The following is a 25,214-nucleotide window of genomic DNA, read 5'->3' as shown; positions in this document are numbered from 1 at the left end:
TGTACAAACACACATGCATGTAAAACACCCACACACATAAAATTAATTAAATACATAAATATCAAAATGAAAAAAAAAAACCTTTTTAAAAAGGTCTCTCGTAAAGCTGTCCAGTAGTGTTCTTAGGACACTCAGCTGTCTGAGAGTCAGACCTGAGGGAAGAACTGAAGAATGACACACAGTCCAAAAATAAAGAGCAGATGCAGTCGGAGTGGAAAGGAACTAGTCGAAAGTGAGCCAGGAGGAGCAGATCATGAGTTCTAAGTTAGAGTGAAACCCCACCGCCCCCCCAAGAAAAACCAACAAAACAAATGACCTTGTACACCCACTGAACTACTCAAGCCAGTTTAGTTGTTGGAATAAAGCTGGAAAATACAAATGCAGAGGTGCAGGGCCTAGGATAGCTAAGTTAATAGTTCTGGGGATACGATTTTTTTTTAAAAAAAGCTAAAACAACTTCCTAGCTGGTGCGGTGGCGCAGGCCTGTAGGCTGCTATATGTGTGAGATCAGCATGGTCTACATAGCAAGGCCCCACTCAACTGAAAAACAAAGCCAGCTTGCTGAGTTAACTGAGGATCAGTAATTACAAAGGACTGTGAAGAAAGAGATGTAAAAATCTGGACTTTGGCGACTGGGGAGATATCTCAGTCCTTACGAACTCTTACTGCTCTGCTCTTGCAGGGCACCAGGGTTCTGTTCCTGGCACCCACGCAGGGTGGTTCACAACCAGCTGTAACCCCAGGTTCAGGAGATCTGACAGTGGTCTGGCATCTTTGGGCACTGCACATATGTCCCCCCCCCCCCCCCCCCACTTACATAAAAGGATTCAGAACTCTGGCCAGCAGAAACACACTAGAGGGCTTTTAGTCCTACATAAAAAAAAAGTGAAAAAAGTATGTATGTATTTGTTTTGAAGACATTACATGGCCCAAAAGTATCCCTCCTTTTGGTTGGAAGAGATCTTCCACTGTTACCTGTTAACACTGGCTGACTTCTGGGGCCATGTGTAGTCCATGTGCTCACCTGAGCTTGCTTCTCTCTGATCCTGGCTCTAGATCAGAGTGCCTACACCCATCTTCATCATTTGCTAGAGTGGCTAAGAGAACTCGGAAACTCTCGCTACATCACTAATTCCTAACGAAAGGAGTCTATTCAGGCACAGGCAGAAGGAAGAGGCGTATCACGTGGCATCTACGCCTTTTCTCTCGAACACTCTTCACAGCTCCTGAGTAAGTTCTGACCTGGAAGCTCTGCCTCCCTTTCCTTTGGGTTTTGAAGGTTCCTGCGTATCACCATGGTTTTGTTGTGATCTTGTGACTGTCCTCCAGGGACAAAAGGGGTCAAGTTTGGTTCCCAACGTGGCAGCATTACGAAGCAGCAAGATGCTTCAGAGAGGGTCTAGTACTGCTACTCAGGTCACTGGATCACCGCCTTCAGAAGGACCTGAGATGATCCTTGTAGAATTTGGAGACGCTCTCTTGAGGGGGTTGTTTCAAAAGTCTAACCCCTGAATTCTACTCTGGCATCTCTTCCCTCATGCACGGTGATGTACGTCATCAGTCACAAGATCTTTAACCATGTTTGCGTCACGATTTGAACCACTACACTACCAGCTGAATAAATGTGTTTTATGAGCTACCAGCCACAGGTATTTCCTTACTGTAACAATGCTAACTCAACCTCCAGCCCCCTTCCCTTCCACAAGACGTCTTGGAGGTACGGGAGGCGCCAAGCCTCTAACCATACAGTTGGTTTCTCGGATAACCAGTCCCATCCTTCGGGGCTTTCCAAAAGCTCCCTCATTAACGTAGACTCAGGTATGGTTAGAAGGTGCCTGTTCTTGTCCTGATCTCCTTGGTGGCTTTTAATATAGGAGTTTTAGGGCCTCCATCAGAAACACTGAAGGAGAAACAAAACGTCTTTTTATTTTATTTTTTTTGGTTTTTCGAGACAGGGTTTCTCTGTGTAGCTTTGCGCCTTTCCTGGGACTCACTTGGTAGCCCAGGCTGGCCTCGAACTCACAGAGATCCGCCTGCCTCTGCCTCCCGAGTGCTGGGATTAAAGGCGTGCGCCACCACCGCCCGGCGTCTTTTTAAAAATTATGTCACAACTATTCTTTTTTACTGTGTGTGAGCTACCACCCATTTCCTTCTCCAAAGTGACTAGAAGTAAATTCAATAATCTTTCTAAACTATGTTTTCTTTGCAACTAATTCAGAAACCAGTTGCTCTGTAACATACTAGTGACTTCATCAAGTTGCCATTACACACCCTCCACTGTGGTTTTGAACTACCACGGAGGCTTCTTCCCCAAGAACTGGCTCAGCTGCGCTATCTACCTCTTTACCTTGCTTTTACCAGGACGATCTGTGTCTGTTTCTGCCATTTCTTGTTTTGTTTTGTTTTTTCGAGACAGGGTTTCTCTGTGTAGCTTTGCACCTTTCCTATAGCCCAGGCTGGCCTCGAACTCACAGAGATCCGCCTGCCTCTGTCCCCCGAGTGCTGGGATTAAAGGCATGGGCCACCACCGCCTGGCTCCGCCACTTCTTTACAATAAAATTCTCATCTCTGGAATGCTATTTATTTGTTTGTTTATTCTATTATCAGCTTGATACAGTATAAATTCTTATCCTAATAGTGAAATGTTTCACTGAGGCTTGCCCAGTGATTGAGTAAAATCAAAACTTATTATAAGCCACAGTCATCTTAGGGTCCCCCTGCTATGTAGCCTCCCTGGTTCTGTGGGTTGCAGTCTGACTGTCCTTTGCTTTATATCTAGTATCTGGTATCTGGTATCTGGAATACTTTTAGTCCTAGCACTAAGGAGGCTGAGGCAGGCAGATCTCTGTGAGTTCAAGGACAGCCTTGTCTATATAGAGACTTTGTCTCAAAAATCAAACAAACAATAATGGGATGTGGTGGCTCATGCCTTTAATTCCAGCACTTGGGAGGCAGAGGCAGGTGGATCTCTGAGTTTGAGGCTAGCTTGGTCTACAGAGCAAGTTCCAGGACAATCTCCAAAGCTACACAGAGAAACCTGCCTTGAAACAAACAACGCAACCAAATCAAACAAACAATTCACAAACTAAATTTCTAAACCCACAAAACTGAATATTCCCTAATTGAGATGAGTAATATTGGTCTCTGAATTCCTGTCATGTTTTTAAATTCATTTAACATTTATGTATAGCTTCTTTAAATATAAAAACTGTTTTCCCAATAGCCTGCCTATAAGCAACTTAAGAGCAGTAAGTACATTGTTTGTTTGTATTTCTCAAAATACAGCCAATGTATGAATATTAACGGAAAAAATACTCTCCTAACTTTCTTGTGCCATAATTCCACCCTCCTTAAAATGTGGGTAATTATACATCTACCTCAAAGGGCTGGGGTGGGAATCCAGTTTCCATAGGTAAAGCCCATTACAGAGATGCATGGTTTGTACGTCATAATTGTTGGCTTCTATCATCACTCTGTTAGAATTTAAATGGCCAGGAATGAATTACATCAGTAAACTGAGTTCAGACATATGCAGCAGGGAGAGACCCATCCTAAGTAATGGGTGGTCAGTGGAAATGTGGCAGTCATGAGACTCAGATATGTCCGTGTTCAGACTAAAGAACTATGTAACCTCTGTCTTCCAGTGACAAGTCATTGCCTTCTTGTCTGATGTACACCATACCTAATTCAGTTTGTGGAAGGAATGGGTGGGAATGTGAGCACGCTTCTCAAAGGAATGACTTCTAAAGAAAAAGGGATGCAAAGAGACCAGATATGCAAACCACAGAAAAGGTCTTAAGTAATTAAGTGAGGTTTTTAGGTACTAACGTGTCAACAAAATAGAGACCCCCGCCACACACACTCTACCTATCAGAAAGCTTTCAATTTCTGCAACCAGAGAACGAAGTCCAAATGTGGAACTATCCTTTTCAAACCTGAGCAAAGAGCCAGGTTTCTTCTTCATTGACTCGATTATTGACAGCTGATGACCAGCACACGAGAGGACCTTCATGGCACTAAGGGGACTGAGCAAAGAGGCTGAAGGGGCCTGGACCACTCTCCCAACCTATAGGACCCACGTGCCCTGAAGAAAACACACCCAGTTCGGGGTCCTGACGCGAGTCCTGCCTTGGCGCAGTCGGGGTCTCACCTGATCCGGGAGTGATGAGCGGCCCTTCCAACTCAAGTGCCTCGTCTTCAGACTGGTCATCTAGCTTCTTCTTTTTTTTCTTTGTCGGATCTCTGGGTTTTTTTAGGAGGGAAAGTTCTTCAGGGTGTCTTATATCTGTAAAGGAATGGATTAAATGAAAAGTTAGCACAGGGAGTTTACTTCATCTATTTCCTTCTGTGTATGTGGGTGTCAGCATTCTGGCCAACACATGAAAGGGTGATAGATGACATGCTAAAAATCCCCAAAAACTACAGCAAGAGAATGCTTGGCTAGCCCACACAGAGCCCTGGCTTCCATTCCAGCACTGGAGAAAAAAAATCTACTCAAAGCACTCTTAACTCACTATTAGCTAACAAACAGAATGACGTCAAAGCAGACAGACAAGAACCTGCTAGGACACAGAATGAAGCCCCCCGGGAGTGGCGGTCCATGCCTTAATCTCAGGAAGGTGCATGTAAGTGACTTCAAGGCCAGCCTGGTTTACACAGCAAGTTCAGGACGGCCAGGACATGTCTAAAAAACACTTTCCAAAAACCAGAAAGAACATTCTAGAACTTTTATTCATATATTCATTTTTATCTAAGAATTTATATTATCTGTTATCAACCATTCTCTATGTTATAAGGTACATGTGGTGCACAAAGCATATGTAATAGATTACCTTAATAAACAGGCATTTTATTTTAACTTTATGCGTATGGGTATTTTGTCTGCATGTGTGTCTGTGAGCTCCTTATGGGTGTGAGCCACCTTGTGGATGCTGAGAATTGAACCCTGGTCCTCTGGAAGAGCAACCAGTGCTCTTAGCCTTTGAGCCATTTCTCCAGACTCAAGCTGGTATTTCTTCCATATTAGATACAGTATACACCATGTTCCTGAATCGCAGGACTCAACATTATCCCTCCCCTCAAACGAGGGGGACCTCAGTCAACTCTCCCCATAGTTGATAAGAAGGTTGAAAATTGTGTAAGTGTGCACACACGCCCTTGAGTGCATGTGTGAAGATTAGCGGTCAGTCAGGATCAGGTACCTTCCTCAATCATTTTCTAACTTTTTCCAACATAATATTTTTATTGACTATTTGAGAATTTCATATCACGCACCCCAGTCACACTCACTGCCCAGTCCTCCCAGGTTGGCACACTCCACCTGTGACCTACTCCACCAAAAAAGGTCCAATTTGTGTTCCCACACACTCACGAGAGCATGCTCAAACTCCCAGTGGCCAACCCCTTAAAGAAAACTAAGTTTTTCCCCACCCACACTCACGCCAGAAGTCAACTGTGGAGAGCTACACTTCAGCATCCTCATCCCGATTTTTACGAGTTCTCTTCCATGGCTTTCTGTCTATTACTTTTTGGGGGGTGGGTGGGGTTGGGTTAGGGGTTGTCACAGAAACGTTCTATGCCTCTTTCTCAACTGTGAGGCTGCAGTTATCGATGCCACTGCAAAAGTAGCTTCCTTGCCCTTTACAGTCAGTAGGAACTCGGATCATGGACTTCCACATGGTTTCTGGCAACAGTACGGACCATGGACATCCACAGGGTCTCCATCATCAGCATTCGCCATGGACCTCAGCATGGCCCTCTGTGGCAGCACAGGCCAGGCCATCAATATGGCCTCTAGTGCTTGACCTTATTATTGTTATTTTCTTTTTCGAGACAGGGTTTCTCTGTGTAGCTTTGGAGCCTGTCCTGGATCTCACTCTAGACCAGGCTGGCCTCGAACTCACAGAGATCCACCTGGCTCTGCCTCCTGAGTGCTGAGATCAAAGATGTGCGCTACCGCAGCCAGGCCCTTATTTTTTTAAGACAACTCTCCCACTGAACTCGGGGCTTACCGACTGGCTAGGCTGGCCGGCCAGTGAACTCTAGTGATCTCCCATCTCCAGCTCCCAACACTGACATTAAAAGTCCATGCCATCATGCCTGGCTTTGTACATGGACGTCAGGAATCCAAACTCAGGTTCCTATGCTTCTGCAGCAAGCTTTTATCTACTAAGCCAACTTCCCACCCCCACAGATGATAAATTTATATGAAAATGAAAACAATCCTAGAAGAGACAAAGCCTTCTCTGCAAAGAGTAAAGTTGGTGAACTTGGAGGAATTAATTTCAAGTCATCACAAAGCTACAGCAATAAAGAGGTGGTCAGAAAACTGATGAACGTGGGAAGGCAATTCAAATGGGAAGAAACACCTCCAACAAGTACTGCTAAACAGGAAAAGATTCACCGTTTTTGTTTTTGTTTGTTCAAGACAGGGTTTCTCTGTGTGCCTGTCCTGGATCTCCCTCTGTAGTCCAGGCTGGCCTCAAACTCACGAGATCCACCTGGCTCTGCCTTCCGAGTGCTGGGATTAAAGGTGTGTGCCATCACTGCCTGGCTAAGATTCACAGTTTTTTTTTTTTTTTTTTTTTTTTTTTTTTTTTTTTTTTTTAAGATTTATTTATTTATTATGTATACAGTGTTCTGTCTGCATGTATCCCTGCAGGCCAGAAGAGGGCACCAGATCTCATTACAGATGGTTGTGAGCCACCATGTGGTTGCTGGGAATTGAACTCAGGACCTTTGGAAGAGCAAGCAGTGCTCTTAACCTCTGAACCATCTCTCCAGCCCCCAAGATTCACAGTTTCTAACGTGAACATTAACATTTACCTAACTCAATGTGTTAAAAATTAATTCTTAACGAATTGTGGACCTATATCCAACAGTGAAACTAAAAGACCCAGATTACTTAGAAAGGGTGGTGGAAGTGTGAATGAGATTATCCCCGACAAGATCATGTGTTTGAACACTTGGGTCCCAGAGGGGGATGCTGTTGGCCGAGGTTGTGGAACTGTGATGCTGTGGAGCCTTGATGAAGGACTGTATCACTCTGACTGAAGTGGTGCTCACAGAGGGCTTTGAGGGTTTATATATAGCCTTGCCCACTTCCTGTTCACCCTCTGCTTCACGTGTGTATAATGATGTGATCAGTCAGCTTCCAGCTCCCACCACCAGGCCTGCGGCTTGCTGCCAGGCCTCCCTACATGATGGACTGATCCCTCTGGAATCACAAACCAAAAGAAATGCTTCCATCTGTGAGTTGCTTTAGGTCATGGTATTGAGTCACAGCAACAGAAAAGTAACTAATACAGACACATACCCTCCCACTCCAACCCCTCGAATTGCCTTTGGGGCTGGAGAAATGGCTCAGCAGTTAAGAGCTCTTGCTGTCCTCCCAGAAGACCCACATTTCGTTCCCAGCAGCATACTAGGTGGCTCACAACTACCTGTAACTCTAGTTCTAGGAGATCCGATGCCCTCTTGTGGCTTCTGCTGGCACTGGCACACATGTGATACATATACACACATGCAGGCAGGCACTCACACATAAAATAAAAATGCATAAATCTTCCTCTGTAATTCTGATTCCAGGGGATCTAATACCCTCTTCTGGCTTTTGAGGGCACATGCATTTGGTACACATACATATGTGTGGGCAAAACACACATACAAATAAAGTAAAAATAAATAAATTAAAAAAATTAACCAGCCTGTTCTTTGAAAGGTACTGTTCAGAAAATAGAGAAGCAATATACTGGCATAAATCTGCAAGACTTGTATTCAAAATATGTGAAGAATACACAATTCCAAATAAGGCCACTGGGCTAAAGACTGAGACAAGTACATGAAGTACATGAAAAGATAAGGAATAGCCATCCATCAAAGAAACGTGAATTAAACTATACCCGCCAGAACAAAGCATCTTTGAAAACACACAGGGGGGAACTATGACATATGAGAAGAGGGCCATCTGCAGCTCTCACACCCAGCTAGCTGGAATGGGAAATGACAGAATATGTGGAAATGGGTCTTCGGTTTCTCATAAACATGCAGCTAACACACAACTTGGATATTCCCCTATTTACCCAAGAAAGTGGAAAGCACATTCACAGCAGCTTTATTCAAAGTCCAAACTGGGAGTAACTCAAATGGGTAAGTTCACTGGAAGCAACGCTCACACAATGGAGTCCATTCATCAGCAGAAAGAAATAACTTACTGACACGTATAATAAAGTGAATGAATCTAAATTAAGAGGAAGAAGATCATTTGAAAGGAGAAAATTCGTGATTAAAAATCTATGACTCCACCAATAAAATTCCACAGAATGCCAACAAATCTCAGGGACGGAGAGGAGCTGAGCGGTATCAGATGGGAAATCTGAGAGAAGACAGAAATACGTTGAAGGAGGAGGATGGCGAGTTTAGGCTAGCCTGGGCTTCAGAGTGAGTTCTTGAATAAGACCCTCTCAAAAAACCAAACACTTCAAAGTTTTACACTTTAAATGTGTGCAGACAGTTGTATGCTGGTTGCACCACAATTTACTTAATTAAAAAAAAATAAAGGGTCAGGTTGGGGGGGGTGTGGGCCTTTAATCTCAGCACTGAGGAAACAGAACTTTGTGAGTTCAAGACCAGCCTAGTTTACATGGTGTGTTCTAGGCCATTCAGAGTCACCTAGTGAGACCCTACCTTAAGAAAGAACAGGAAGCCGGGCGGTGGTGGTGCACGCCTTTGATCCCAGCACTCGGGAGGCAGAGCCAGGCAAATCTCTGTGAGTTCGAGGCCAGCCTGGTCTACAGAGTGAGTTCCAGAAAAGGCGCAAAGCTACACAGAGAAACCCTGTCTCAAAAAACAAAAAAAGAAAAAAAAAAGAAAAGAAAAGGAAAAGTAGAGAGAGATGGAAAAGCCAAAAATGAAGAAGAGGGGAAAGAGCAGCAGAAAGCAGGCTGGGACAGATTGCTCAATCACAAGACCACGGTTTATTAGTGGCAGCTTTCCTGCTTCAGGGGCTCACAAAATTACATTTGACCCACTAGGATGATTCGGGAAGCTCTTTATTTCCAGGAAACAGAGACTAAGGTCTACCATTCGGCTGAAGGGCTGAGATACACTTTTTTTTTTATAAGGTTTATTTATTTATTATGTATACAGAGTTCTGCCTGCATGTATGCCTGCAGGCCAGCAGAGGGCATCAGATCTCATTATAGATAGTTGAGAGCCACCATGTGGTTGCTGGGAATTGAACTCAGGACCTCTGGAAGAACAGCCAGTGCTCTTAACCTCTGAGCCATCTCTCCAGCCCAAGAGACAAAATTTAAGGTAAGAAACATCCAGGCAAATTACCTGAATTCAAACCCCAGATCCATGTTTACTGGAACTCAGGGAAGCTACCCAGCCCGCCAGGGTCTGGGCTTCCTTATCAACTGCTATAAAAAGGAAGGGACAAGAACTGTCTTGTCTTAGACATTTTACAAGTCTCCTGTCTGTGAAACACATTCCACAACCCCAGTGGACACCCTGCAACTCCAGGTGGTATCAAACTCTACTGTGACTCTAAATGTTTCTTGTACATACACACCTGTAAGAAAGCATACTTCCAAATGAGGCACAGTAAGAAATTAAACTGTAACCAGTAACAAAACAGAACAATTACTACACAGACTCCTCTAACAAACGAAAGTTACGTAAACACAGTGTTGCCCATATCTGTGTTTGTTCTTCCTGTGGTGTCTTGGATGGTTCTTCAAAGGCACTTTCAGGCTTCTTTGCAGACCCAGATTGCCAGCATTGTGCCTCTTGCACTCTGAGACCACTACAGAAAGGTTAACCACGAACTGTGACAGCCTCCAGGTGACTAGGGGCAGGAGGTATGTATATACAGCAGACATACTGGGCAAAGGGTGATTTACCACTCACTGGTGAGGCAAGGTGAGATTTCACCATGCTGCTCAGAAGGGTACAAAACTTACCGCTGTCAATTTCTGGAATTTTCTATTGTATTTTATGGAACTGTGTCTGACCACTGGTAAATGGAATCTTGGGAAGTAAAACCACTGACAGCATGGGAGAATCGCCACATGTAATGTTTTCTTCTACTTGTTAAAAAAAAATACAGTCGTGGTAAAAATTGAAAATAGAAAAAAGTATGAATTATTTATGTTTTTTGTTGTTGTTTTGAGACAAGATCTTGCTATGTACCTTGACTGTCCTAGAACTATGTAGACCAGGCTGGCCTTGAACACAGAGATCCATCTGTTTCCACCTCCCCTTAAGCATTTTCTTATTGAAGCATAACTATGTAGACAATAATCTGAACACCTATGTAGTATTCTGTGTAAATATAATGACCATTTCTTCTAATACTGATGTCATTATAAATAATATTTCTATGAATACCTATGTTAACCTTTTTCTATATCCTATTTCCTTTTGCAATTCATTTTTGTGAATTATTGGATTACTACCAGAGGCCATGATAATTTTAGGGCAAAAATGAAACAAGAAGGCATGTATCTTATTTTTAAAAGCTGGCTTTTGCCGGGCGGTGGTGGCGCACGCCTTTAATCCCAGCACTCGGGAGGCAGAGCCAGGCGGATCTCTGTGAATTCGAGGCCAGCCTGGACTACCAAGTGAGTCCCAGGAAAGGCGGAAAGCTACACAGAGAAACCCTGTCTCGAAAAACCAAAAAAAAAAAAAAAAAAAAAAAAAAAAAGCTGGCTTTGAACTCTGTATGTAGCTGAGGATGACCTTTAACTCCAGGTCTTCCTGCATCCACTACCTTCCAAGGGCTGGGATGATGGCAGGTATGATGGATACTTGTAACTGTTAACTTGACACAATCTAAAATTACTCTGGTTTCTCTTCAGATCGCATACTTTTTTTTTTTTTGTCTTTTTAAAATCACCTGGGAAGAGGGTCTCAATGACGACTGTCTAGATCAGACTGGCCTATGGGTATGTCTGTGGGGGACTGTCACAACTGGTGTGGAAAGACCCAGCCCACTGTGGGCAGCACCATCCCCTCGGTCCTGGAATGTCTCATCTGACAGGGACTTAGTATTTAGAATATTTAAAAAACTCAAAACATTAAATGCTTCTCTTAAATCATCCAATCAAAACTGGGCAAATGAATTCCATAGAAGAAATAGAGAGGGCTGGAGATGGGGCTCTGTGGTTAAGAGCACTGGTGGCTTTTCCAGAGGACCTGGGTTTGAGTCCCAGCACCCACATGACAGCTCACAACTGCCTGTAACTCCAGTCCCATGGGATCCAATGCCCTCTTCTGACTTCCATGGGCACTACACACATGTGGTGTATAGATATACACAAAGGCAAAACACACACATAAAAATAAAGCTTAAAAAATTCTAAAGGAGAAATACAGAGAGCCAACAAATATTTAAAAAAACATTTAACATCATTAGTGGTCAAAGAAATGCAAATAAAAACTACATGGAAGGCTGGTGGTGGCACACGCCTTTAATCCAGCACCTGGGAGACGGGCAGGTAGATCTGTGAGTTCGAGGCCAGCCTGGTGTAGAGAGTGAGTTCCAGGACAGCCAGAGCTGTTACACAGAGAAACCTGTCTCAGAGGAGAAAAAAAAAATTTAGCTGATCAGTGGTTGTGTATGCCATTAATCCCAGCACTCAGAAGGCAGAGGCAGATGGGTCTCTGTGAGTTTGAAGTCAGCCTGGTCTACAGAGTGAGTTCCAGGACAGTCAAGGCTACACGGAGAAACCCTGTCTCGAAAACCAAACCAAACCAAACTAAAAACAACCCTCCCCCAAACCCCTACAATGAAATCCCATCTCACCCCAATGAGAATAGCTATCATCCAAAAAACCAATGTGGTGCTAGAGGGTGAGTGTGAACTAGTCCAGCCACTATGGAAATCTGTGTGGTGCTTTCTCTAAAAACTGAAAATAGAGCTATCATCTGGTCCAGCTGCAACAGACCTGGGTATATACTCCCAGGGTCTTTTTAGGAAGTCAGCATGCCACGGGAGTGTCTGGACATCTATGTTTACTACCACACTATCCACTACAGCTGAGATACGGAACTGGCCTAGATAAGCAGCAGGTGAATGGATAAAGACATTGTGATAAATAAACACAACAGAATTTCATTCTGCTATAAAGAATAAAATTAATGTCAGTTTCAAAAAACTGAATGGAACTAAAGAAAATCATGTTAAGTGAAATAAGCCAGCTGAAGACACACAGTCTGTGTTTTTTTTCATAATCAGAATCTCTCTCTTTATATATATGTTCATATATATGTGAATGACATGTAAACATATACAAACATACGTGTGGTGAACACAAAAGCAGAGGGAATGAGAAGAGCAGAAGAAAGTCCACGGCACAGGCACTCCCTGGTGCTGAGCTGTGACCCGCTTTGCTTCACCACGTGCTCCCTGCCACAACGGATTGAAATCTCTAAAGCTGATGTCAAATCTTTCCTCTCTTTAAGCTGTTTCTCTTGGGTATGTGTCATGGTCACGGGGACTTTAACACACACAAGTATTTATGAACTGCACTTTTAATTCTCCGTGCACCCTCGGATTTAAATGCCATCACTGCTGTGTCTAGAGAAAAGAAAATTCCAAGCTGAGCTGGAGAGATGGTTCAGCAGGTAAGATCATACATTGCTCTTGCAGAGAACCCAAGTTCAGGTCCCAGCACCCACATCAGGCAGCACAATCACCTTTAACTCCAGTTCCAGGGGGATCTGTCACATCTGGCCTTGGAGGGAACCTGTACTCATGTGTACATACCCCCAAATAGACAGACAATATACATAATTAAAAATAATAAATCTCTGAAACAAGAAATTTCAAGCTTCTGCCATGCTTCAGTACTGGGGGCAGGTTGGCGGTGGCGGCAAACTCTTCCCGCATGGTTGTTTCCCCTTAGAGAAATTACACTAGTGTACGGTAAAAAAGTCAAAATATTGGAGGACACAAAATGAGTCACGGCTGAGCTCATTTTCCACCACCTCTCTGTGTCACTCACTGTCCAGCTGGGCGGGGGAAATCAAGCATGTCATCTAAAGTCTTCTCAAGTGTTTCTGGAATGTTTTCTGGGGCCTGAGAATTTCTGCACTGCACAAGTCATACATTGAGAATTTTTGTTCCTAAGTCATTTCCTGTCCAGCTCATAAGCTAGCTATGAATGTAACTAAAACAACAGCAAAAAATACTAGTAACTAACTTTTCAGCCTGTCATAAGCAGACAAGGAGCCCTTAACCAGCTGGGCCAATGCAAACTGCTTGTCATGTCAAAATATTAAACTGTATGCTTGGGGACCTCCCTCTCCAGTATTCTCAGGTGCTCAGCATTCTCCCAAGCTCATTCTTATAAAAGTTCTATAGGTAAGGCTTTGCTTGTTTTTTGTTTTTTCAAGACAGGGTTTCTCTGTGTAGCCTTAGCTGCTCTTGGCTGTCCTGGAACTCACAGAGATCCACCTGCCTCTGCCTCCCGAGTATTGGGATTAAAGGTGTGTGCCACCACCGCCCGGCTTATACCTACATCTTATGAGGTAACTAGAAGCTTAGAGGAACTCCTCTCATTCTCTTGGTGATTGACAGTCTCATCCTTGGTCTGCATCAGTCATTGTCAGCACATGAATACGACTGCAACTTTCATTTTATTATACTGACGACAAAGAGTAAGCCTAATCATTCATAGCGGAGACTATTTTACTAATGAATGAATTTAGAATTTACTGATTGATGAACTGGAGAGAACTTGGGGATTAAGAGCTCATGTTGTTCTTGCAGAGGACCCAAGTTCGTTCCCCAGCACACAACTGCCTTTATCTCCAGTTTCAAGGGATCCAACACCATCTTCTGACCTCCATGTGTACTGCACTCACAGGCATAAACCCACACACAAACACACACCTACACATTATATCTTCTTTATATAAAAACATAATCTACTGACTTTACTTTGTGCCTTTTATCAGGAACTAGTAAATTTAAGAATCTAAATTAATGGCTGGAGAGATGGCCCAGAGGTTAAGAGCACTAGCTGCTCTTCCAGAGGGACCTGGGTTCAATTCCCAACAACCACATGGTGGCTCATAATTGTCTGGAACTCCAGTTCCAGGGGATCTGGCATCCTCACACAAATATACATGTAGGCAGAACACCAATGCACATAAAATAAAAATAAATTATTAAAAGAATCTAAATTAAGTATAAGAGTGGGACTAGTGAACAATATAGCACTACGAGACATGCAAACGTCAGACATAAAACATACTGTCTCACTGAACAATAATACTGTGTGCATGTGTATCACATATATGTGTATATATGTACACATATATAGAACTGTAGGGACCCAGGGATAGAAAAACTAAGAAATGAGTACACAGAAGGGTGTTTGAGGGAAATAATTTTAGATTTTCTTTAAAGAAAATGTTTCTTGCTAGCTTCTGGTTAAATAAGAATAATGAGTGTACATTTGTTTTTACTTTTCCAAGGTGACACACCAAGAAATATCTGCCTGTAAAGAGTTTTCCAAAGGGGTGTGTGTGTGTGTGTGTGTGTGTGTGTGTGTGTGTGTGTGTGTGGTGGGGGGAGACACAACAGCAAGAAAGAATGTCAGGAGGTAGAACTGATGGGACACACATAATCTCAGCACTCAAGAAGCTGAGGCAGCAGGCTGTCTACAATTTCAAAGCCAGCCTGGGCCACAAAGCAAGATCTTGTCTCAAAGAAACAGTAATATAAACAAATACAAACCAAATAATAAGAAATGCCAGAAACCCTCTGGAAGGAAGAAGCCAGATAGAAGAGCAGGAACTGGCTGACCAATGTGGAACAGTGTCAGCAGCAGAGACCAGTGAGGGCCACTGACTCACTGGGCCAAATGCCAGGAGTCAGGAGGACCAAACCAGCACAGCAGATGGAAAGACAGTTTGCCACAGTTTCCTGCTCCATTACTGCCTTCAACTCACCTAACCTACCTTTAGGTTCCTGTCAACAGAAAAGTGTAACAGCTCAGCAGAACATCCGTGAGCTGCTGAAAAGCTCAGAGTGGGGACTCTGCTCCCTGACAGAGGGTGATGAGTTAAGCTCTGCCCAGAGCTCCCTAGTAGTGAGTTAGGGTGCATCATCACTGTAAGCTCCGCCCAGAGCTCCCTAGTGGTGAGTTAGGGTATGTCATCACTGAACTGTGAATGGACATTTGAGAAAAGCTTCCAGAACAGAAACTCTAGAGACATCTCTTAAGATTCCTACCCCTGGCTCTACATTCCAACAACGTGGACACCGCCATGAAGGTTATTAAGCAACTGATCTTAGGGGAGATAATCCTGGGTTATCTGGATGTGTCTAATATCATCACATCATCCTTTACAAACAGAAGAGGCTGAAGAAAGGCATAAGAGAGATGAACTAGGAGAGGTCAGATAAATTTGTGGGAAACTGGTGGGGAAAATCTTATTCCTACAACTACAAGTAACCAAACTGTACCATGAAAACCCCACTCTCAGAGCCTCGAGGGGGCAAACAAAGACCTCAAGGGTCAAAGCGGAGGACTTAGGTGAGCCATGCTGCCATGCCCAGGCTTTCAGCCTAAAAATGAAAATTCTGTCTTGTTTTCAGTTGCTATATTTATGACGCTTCCTGACAGTGGCAATGAAATTCTAACAGTTTCAAATACAAACGTCAGAGGCAAAGCTCAGTAGTGGAGTTCTTGTTGGTATGCACAAAACTAATGACATAGTAGAAGCATGATACCGAGTCCAAAATGAAACGACCTCAATAAGCTAAGAAGAATGAGAGACAGACATCTGTGAGATGAACAGGACGTCGAAGAACCAGAGATGAAGAGGTTTAGGTATCAACAATGTGGAGGGTGTCTCTGTATCTTCTCTGCACCACTGAAGTACAACTGCATCACAAGTCAACCATCTTAAACTTACTGAGTGTCTGCGCAATAAACATCCAATAAGCACTGAAAATGAAAATGTGGTGTCACAGTGAAAAAGCTCAATAGAAGAGATGTATTCAGTAGGAGGGTCAACCCAAGAACACTGCCCAACAGCACCAAGTGATCAAACCAAGGGGGAAGAATTAGTAGGAAACATTTCACACAAGAAACAGGCCCGGAGGAGTGTCCAGAACAACGGATGGAAATAAACCCCTAACCAGGCACATTGCTATGAAACTTCAGAGTGGAGGAGGAAAGACCTTCCAAGTTTCCAGAGAGAAAAAGCAGTCCACAAAGAAGAGAGGAAAATAAAAACTCACAGCATCACCACGCCTTAACAACAACGTGGAACCTACCAGACAAGTGAGCAGTGACTTCCAACTCAGAGGGGAAAATAACTCTTACTCCAATAATTTCTATTAAAAAGCACAATAAAGTCAGTTTCAAATTAACATTTTAAAATTACTTATCCTATTCACCTTTTTCTTACTACAGGGATGATCTTATTTCCCACCCTAGGGAAACAAAAGAGGAAAATATAGGATCAAATGTGACAGAAGACATTTCAACCCATGTGTTCGTGTGTGTGCCTGCATGAGTTTATATGCAGAGGCTAGCGGGTGACCAATCCCCGGGGCCGAATTAGAGGTGGTTGTGAACCACCTAACGCGTATGCTGGAAACCAAGCCCGAGTCCTCTTTAAGAGCAGTAAGCGTTCTCAGTCACTGAATCCTCTCTCCAGCCCCTTAAGAAAATAATTTTTTAAATGTTTCTACTTAAGGAGTGTACCAAAAGGAACAAGAATGGATTAAAAAAAAAAAAAAGAAAGAAAAGAACATTTAAAAAGGCTGTTTGGAATAACCCACAAGGAGACAGTGGCAAATGGGTTATCATCATGGTATAGATGACATGGAAGATTTGCAGAGATCTGGAGGCAAGATCAGTATTTACATGTAATGAGTCACTTTCTTATTCTGCAACAAAATACTTCACAAGAGCAAGAAAGGAATGGTTTGTTTTGGCTCATGGTTTGAGGACACAGTCCACCATGACAGAAAGGCATGGGAGCAAGAGCCTGAAGCAACTAGTCACATTGTAGCCACCATCAACAGGAAGCGAGAGGAGCAGATGCTTTGTGCTGCCCCCATTTCTCCTTTCTGCTTAGTCCCGACCTCAGCCTATAGGAAGGGACTGTCCAGTTAGGGTGGATCTGGACAACTCCTCACAGACACGCCTACAGATTTGTTCCCATGGTGACTCTAAGGCCCATCAAGCTGACAAGATTAGCAGTACTAAGGTTGACCACCCCGTTCCTGGTCTATGTATCGGGGTGGTTGACGGAGCCTTTTACTCTCGTGGGGTGGGGTGGGGTGGGGTGAAGACTAGATCTGGACAGAACACCATGAGCATGGCCTAGAACATGTTCAAGTTTAAATTTCAATGGAAGAAATGAATTTGCACCTAAAAATGCTTTATTGAACAATGATGGCTCTCTGAAAAATATACAAAGCTGAGCGAATTTTATAATAAATTACGATAAATTAGGATGGAAGGTCTAATGAAGATGGAGTGGCAAGAACTTAGACCAACTATCCTTTATTTAAACAATAATAAGGAAAAGTCAAGGGGATGAATATGGCTTTACCTGTACCAATTTACTAGCTAAAGGCAGCTGGGCCAGGAGGGGCAGAGAGCGCCAACTCTTGCCGAGTTGAGACACTGGAGATGGAGGTCAGGGAGGCCAAGATGACTAGAGACAGAAGTGAGCTCTGTTTACAGAGAGGCCTCCCAAGGTCTCAGAGATGGTCCCTGGAGTCTGGCTGACTGTGATCTGTGTCTGTGAGCAGAAACCACTTAAGACTAGGAAACGGGAAAGGACCCATGACTGAAACCAGGTTGCCACCAGGAAAAACGAAAAATTCCCAAAAGACAACACCTTAGGAGGTAGGTGAAACTGGTCCCATAACTAATTAATGATGGCTCTGGAGCTACCCTGATAAAGCTAAAAACAAAACCTAAAAAACAAACAAAAAAATTGATTTCCTTACAATCTGACTGGTGAGCAGAAAAAAGCTGGCACCACTTAAAAGGAATTAGGAAAAGAAAAATCCAGCTACCAACCACACTAAATTAACAAAGCCTCTTACACAAGCTAGTATGATGTGGGAAGAGGCAGAGGAAAACACAATCCGTAACCATGAGTGAAGGAGGAGGACGGGGGGGGGGGGGGGGGGGGGGGGGGGGGGGGGACACGGGGAGGAGGGCGAGGAGGAGGCAGGAAGGGGGCAGAGTGCCCCAGATGGACAACAGGAGCTGCCCTGTGGAGAGTCCAAATGCTTAAACGGAGAAGAAGTGCAAACACAATCAAGGCAAACATGAAAGACTCAAATAAAAATAATAAAGTCAAACCTCTAGTGTTAGGAGACACCTGGCATGGCAAATACACTGGGTAGGATAATCAGCAGATGAGCAGAGGCCAGACCAAGGAACTCAAAGATGTAACAAGAGGCCCTGCTGGAAATGAAGCACACTTAGGCATCACTAAGAGGAGAGCAGAGAGCACACAGAGGAACAACAAACTTCTGTGAAATCGTGCTGGCCAGAAAACAAGACATCAATTACTGGAGAGAGGAAAATCCAGAATTCTTCAGCTACAGTGTCTTTCAAAAATAAAGGCCCCCCCAAAAAAAATCTTGGTTGTTTTTTTTTTTAAATAGATAAAGAACAAGTGAGATAGCCGGGCGGTGGTGGCGCACGCCTTTAATCCCAGCACTCGGGAGGCAGAGCCAGGCGGATCTCTGTGAGTTCGAGGCCAGCCTGGTCTCCAAAGCGAGTTCCAGGAAAGGCGCAAAGCTACACAGAGAAACCCTGTCTCAAAAAAAAAAAAAAAAAAGAACAAGTGAGAACCCACATGCGCCAGTTTCATTTTCGTTGCTATGGTGAAACAACCCGACCAAGAACAACTTACCGAGGAAGGGTTTACTTGGGTGACACTTCCAGGTAACAGTCCGTCTCGGAACAAGACAACTGGCCCTGTCACACACACAGAGAAATGAATGCACCCACACCGCCCGCCTGTTAACTAGCTTTCTTCACTCTTACACAGCTCAGAGCTCTGCTTAGGGACTGAGGCCGCCCACAGTAGGCCTGGGTCCTCCTACACCAGTAACAATCAAGACAATCTTCTACGGACCTGCCGACCTCTGTGACATCGCTGTCACCAGAAAATTCTTGCTCAAGAGCCGCACAATCCAGTTATAAAAAAAGTGAAAAAAAAATTAAAAAAACTAATAATGTTTTAAATAAGGTGATGATTTTGCCAGTGTTCAGGGCCATCCCGGAATGCAGGCACAGGCTCAAGGGTGGACACCCCTGCAGTTACTATGAAGACTAAAGTGGAAATAGCTCCTAAGTCAGGGGTGGAGATAACTATACAAAGGACAACTAAAGAACCCTTTCCTAGAAAGCAAGGAAGGAAAACAGGAAGAGAAAATAGAGATCACAAACTGTTTTTCACAAATATTAAAACTTTCCTGTTTCAATAATACTTCATAAAAAGTTAGCCACACACTGAGAAACACTTGCAAAACATGGCCAATAAAGATTCTACATCCAGAATATGCAAAGAATGCTTGTAGTTCAACCAGACGGCCCGCTTATAAGAGAGGGAAAGAATTCAAACATATCTCACGTGTAGTTCCCTTTGTGGTGCTTTGGCCACAGCAGCAGAAAGAAATAATGCCGAGGAGGAAAGACTGTCCTCTGCTCACAGCTTCCCTCCACCAGCGTGGAGCCTGTGTGGGGTCTATGCGAATGGTGTCAGGTTTGAAGGCAGAAAGGGCCCTGGAATCAGGTTTGCTCCTAGTGACCTACTTCCATCAGCTAAAAGGTTCCAAAGGTTCCACAGCCTCTTAAAATAGTATCACAAGCTGGGGAGCAAGCTTCACAACGGGAGCTGTGGGAAACACTTCAGACTCAAATCATAACATCGCCCAAGGAGCTAGGCACAGGCAACTAATCACTGGGCTCTCATCTACCAGAACGCTCAAATAAAATGTTTCAAGGACACAGGGTGTCTTAGTCACTGTTCTATTGCTGTGAAGAGACACTATGACCAAGGGGACTCATGAAAGAAAGCACTGAATGGGGGCTTGGTTGGTTTCAGAGGTTTGGCCCGTTACATCATGGTGGGAAGCATGGTGGCATACAGGCAGGCGCTGGAGCAGTGGCTGAGAGCTACATCCTGATCCGTAAGCAGAGGGAGAGCCTGCCATGGGCTTTTGAAACCTCAAAGCGCATCCCCAGTGACACACTCCTAATCTTTCAATAAGGCTATACTTTCTTGGCTTTTTTTTTTTTTTTTTTGGCTTTTGAGACAGGGTTTCTCTGTGTAGCTTTGGAGCCTGTCCTGGAACTTACTCTGTAGACCAGGCTGGCCTCGAACTCACAGTTAGACCCACCTGCCTCTGCCTCCTGAGTGCTGGGATTAAAGGTGGTATGCCACCACTGCCCGGCAAGGCTACACCTTCTTATCCTTTCAAATAGTGCCACTCCCTAATGACCAAGCACTCAAATATATGAGTCTATGGGGGCCATTCTTATTCAAACCACCACATTCCACTTCCCAGTCCCCACAGGCTTATAGCCATAACATAATGCAACAATTCATTCAAGCCAACTTAAAAAGTCCCCACAGTCTTTCACAGTCTCAACACTGTTTAAAAGTCCAAAGTTCAAGGTCTCTTCTGAGATTAAAGGCAATCTCTTATCTGTAATCCCCTATAAAGTCAAAATCAAAAAGCATATCGAACTGGGCAGTGGTGGCACATGCCTTTAATCCCAGCACTCAAAAGGCAGAGGCAGGCCGATCTCTCAGACGAGGCCAACCTGTTCTACACAGTGAGTTCCAGGATAGCAAAGGTTATACACAGAAACCCTGTCTTGAAAAAAAAAAAACAAAACAAAAAAGAAAAAAAGCAGATCACATACTTCCAACATTCAGTGGCACAGGATATACATCACCACTCCAAAAGGGAGGAAAGGGAGCACAGTGAGAAAATACTGGACCAAAGCCAAGCCCAAGGCCAGCTGGGCAAACTCCAAATTCTGCAATTCCATGTCTGATGTCAAAGCACTCTTCAGATCTCCAACTCCTCTTCAGTTTGTTGACTGCAACACACTTTTCTCTCTTGGGCAGGTTCCAGACCTGGTCCCCAGCTTTTCCTGGCAGGTATCCATCCCACAGCTCTGGCATCTCCAACATCTTGGGGTCTCCAGTGAAATCCAGGCTTCACCTTCACAGCTTCACACAATGGCCTCTCTAGGCCTCCATGCAGACACCCTTGACCCACACCTGGCCTCAGTGACTTTCCTTAGCCACAGAGGGAGACTCTACAACCCCTTTATTGTATCCTTGACTCTAAAGCCAGAACCATGTGGCTGAAGCTGCCAAGTTCTGCTGCTTGGTGGGGCTGGAACATGGCCCCTGTTCAATTACATCTGCATCAGCTTTGTTGTGCATGGTTTCCTTCCTGGCTTAAGCTTTCCTTTAATTCCTTTTCATAAATTGGAAGCTTAGCTGGGTGGGGTCTTGCCCTGAGGCTACCACTCCCTTTATTACATTTAGCATCAGGCTTTTCTTTAATCTGTTTATCTCTTTGAGCCCTGGACTTAGCTCCATTACACTTCCTGGTGCTCCTTCTCTCCTCAAACTATACATTTTGCATTTTTCCTTGCTTAGCTTTCTCTTTTTCATTATAGATCTTCATAAAAGTGACCACTAATAACCATACAACACAGTCAATACTAGGCTGCCAACACCATTGATTCAAAACTCTTCAATTTTGCTTCAGGCAGATTTTCAGGTCAAGGGCAAAAGCAGTCACATTCTTCGGCAAAAACAGTCACATTCTTCGCCAAAATATCGCAAGAATGGTCTCTAGGCCACTTACTAATATTCTTCCCCTCTGAAACTTGAGCTGGGCTGACACTGCTCTCAGCATGACTGCCCTTGATCTTACTAGGGTGGCCCAGTAAGCCCCATTTGAAGTGTTCAACCACTTTTTTAGTCCAAAGTCCCAAAATCTTCCATATTCCTCCAATAAACAGCATGGTAAGGCCTGTCACAGCAATACGCCAGTCTCTGTCTTAGTTACTGTTCTACTGCTGTGAAGAGACATCACAGCCAAGACAACTCTTATGAAAGAAGGCATTGAATTGAAGGCTTGCTTACAGTTTCAGAGTTATGGTTCATGGTATGGTTTATTGTGGTAAGAACCATGGTGGCATAAAGACAGGCAATGGAGTAATAGCTGAGCGCTACATCATGATTCATAAGGAGAGACAGACAGACAGACAGACAGACAAGCGCCTGGGCCTTGCACGTGTTTTTGAAACATCAAATCTCACCTCCAGGTACATTCTTCCTCCAACAAGGCCACACCTCCTAATCCTTCTAATCCTTTCAAATAGGACCACTCCCTGGTGACTAAGCATTCAAAAATATATGAGCCCATGGGAAAGCATTCTTATTTAAACCACCACAGGGCAGGCAGCTGGAACTCTCAAGTACTGCTGGTCAGAATGCAAAATAGTATGTCCAGTTTGCAAATGGGGCTGGAAAATTTTACTCTTTTAAATTTCCTATGTTTGATGACCCAGAATTCCTACAAGAACTACAAGTGGGTGGTCTTTGTATCTTTATTTAAAATTCTTATTCCATTTTATTTATTTTGCATGTGTACATATGTTTGTGTGGATGTTGGGGGGGGGGGGTCAGAGGACAACTTGCACTAATTAGTTTTCTCCTTGCACACTAAGGGTCCCAGAAATTGAACTTAGGTTTTCTGGTTAGGTGGCAAGTGCCTTTACCTGCTGAGCTATCTTATCATGTGTCCTTAGATTAGTGATGCATTATTATCTTTCTGTTGCTGTGATAAAACACCATGACCAAAAGCAACTAATAGAAGTTTATTTTGGCTTCTGGTTCCAAAGAGTTCAGAGTCTACAATGATGAGAAACCACAGCAACAGGCAGCAGGCAGGGCAGCAGGAACAGGAAGCTAAGAGATCACATCATTTACCTCAAGCACAAAACAGACAGGGTGAACTGGAAGTAGGGTGAGGTTACATAATCTCAAAGCTCCACTTCCAGTGACATACTTTCTCCAACAAGATTGTGTGACCCAAACCTTCCCAAACAGCATCACCAACTGGGGACCAAATGTGCAGATACTGATGACCTGTAGGAACATTTCCCATTCAGACCACCAGAGGTAAATTATACACACAGGGCAGAAAGCATTATGCTAGGTGGGAAAAGCCATAGAAGGCTACATACTGTACAGTTATGCTTAAATGACATTTTCGAAAAGGCAGCCCTTATAGTGATAAAAATAGATCAGTGGCTGGCAGGGTCAGAACAGCAAAGGGGACCGAGGAAACGACAGGGTGATGAAACCTGCCCTATCACTCTGCTCTAAATTTGCCAAAATGCACTCAGTATTGCCTAGAAGATTATATACCTCAATCACACTGACCAGACAGTTAAGTGAGAGGCTGGAGAGATGGCTCAGCTGCTAAAAGCATTGGCTACTTTTCCAGAGGACCTGGGTTGGATTCCCGACATCCACATGGCAGCTCATAACCATCTATAATTCCAGTTCCAGGGGATCTGATGCCCTCTTTAGGCCTCCCTGGGCGCCAAGTACACACATGGTACACAGACATACATGCAGACAAAACACCCACACACAAAATAAATCTTTTTATACTTTGTTTTCCGAGAAAGGGTTTCTCTGTGTAGTTTTTGTGCCTGTCCTAGATCTTGCTTGGTAGACCAGACTGGCCTTGAACTCACAGAGATCCGCCTGCCTCTGCCTCCCGAGTGCTGGGATCAAAGGCGTGCACCACCACTGCCCGGCTCACGAAATAAATCTTTAAAGTTAAGTGAAATCACAGCACTTGGGAGGCAGAGGCAGGCAGATCTGTGAGGTTGAGGCCAGCCTGGTCTACAAAGCAAGTTCCAGGACAGCCAGGCACAAAGAAACCCTGTCTCCCCGCCACCCCCCAAAAAAGAGTTAAATCAAATGAAAGAGAGTTTTCATATAGTCACTCTAATCAAAATGGCATTTGATCTTTATGTTTTGCTCAGTTTGTCTCCTTAAGGGCTTAAGAAAGGAGCACGTCACAGACCTGCATATGGGTGAATTCACAGACCGTTTCTCAGTCCTTTTTTCTCTGTCTCTAATATAAGGAAACTGCAAACATTAGTAGCTTCCTATGTTTCTCTTACAGCTAAGACTGGCCACATGATCCAGGTGGGCAATGAGATGTGAAGGAAGATTCTGGAAGGTTTCTGCTTCATTTATCAGCCAAGTCGGGAAGAGAGCTCAACAGACCACACCCTGAAGGGGGCCTGTCCTGATTGGTTTTTAAATCAACTTGACACAAGCTAGAGTCATCTGAGAAAAGGAATCTCAAGAGAGGAAATGTCTCCACCAGACTGGCCTGTAAGCAAGTCTGTGGGGCATTTTCTTGATTAACGATTGACGTGGGCAGGCCAAGCCCTCTGTGGCGATAGCAACCCTGGGCTGGTGGTCTGTAGTTGCATAAGAAAGCCGGCTGGGTGAGCCATAGGAAGGAAGTCAGTAAGCAGTGCTGTGGGATGGTCTGTATGTCAAATGTGTTGCTAATTAGTCAATAAATAAAACACTGATTGGCCATTGGCTAGGCAGGAAGTGTAGGTGGGACAAGGAGGAGAATAAAGCTGGGAAGTGGAAGGCTGAGTCAGGGAGACACTGCCAGCCGCCATGATGAGAAACAGCATGTGAAGATGCCGGTAAGCCACGAGCCACGTGGCAAGGTATAGATTTATGGAAATGGATTAATTTAAGCTGTAAGAACAGTGAGCAAGAAGCCTGCCACGGCCATACAGTTTGTAACCAATATAAGTCTCTGTGTTTACTTGGTCGGGTCTGAGCGGCTGTGGGACTGGCGGGTGTCAGAGATTTGTCCTGACTGTGGGCCAGTCGGGAAAACTCTAGCTACAAAGCAGCACTCCCCTATGGCTCCTACATCAGTTCCTGCCTCGAGCTCCAGCCCTGGCTTCCCTTAGTGATGGAGTGGGACCTGAGAGCTGCGAGCTGAAATCACCCCCTTTCACCCCAAGTTGCTTTTGGTCGTGGTGTTTATCACAGCAACAGAAACCCTTACTAATGCAGGGCCTTACGAACAGGAGGCCAAGCCCACATCTGAAGGGTGGAAGGGCCTGTCC

At 44.2% G+C, this 25,214-nt stretch overlaps 1 protein-coding gene across 4 annotated transcripts in view; it reads right to left on the bottom strand.

The window, feature by feature from the left end:
• Fermt2 (FERM domain containing kindlin 2) overlaps window positions 1–25,214 on the bottom strand; it is an 83,127-nt gene that overhangs the window by 23,888 nt on the left and 34,025 nt on the right. For all 4 annotated transcript variants that reach the window (XM_052733446.1, XM_052733447.1, XM_052733448.1 and 1 more), the window contains exon 4: window positions 4,151–4,285. In XM_052733446.1, coding sequence (XP_052589406.1) covers window positions 4,151–4,285 — 135 coding nt within the window. The remainder of the gene's footprint in view (window positions 1–4,150; window positions 4,286–25,214) is intronic.

The sequence above is a fragment of the Peromyscus californicus genome, unplaced genomic scaffold, assembly GCF_007827085.1.
Source record: "Peromyscus californicus insignis strain IS unplaced genomic scaffold, ASM782708v3 Scaffold_12__1_contigs__length_115047231, whole genome shotgun sequence".
NCBI lineage: Eukaryota > Metazoa > Chordata > Mammalia > Rodentia > Cricetidae > Peromyscus > Peromyscus californicus.
The sequence above is the reverse complement of the archived record's forward strand: the minus strand, read 5'-3'. Positions and strand labels throughout refer to the sequence as shown.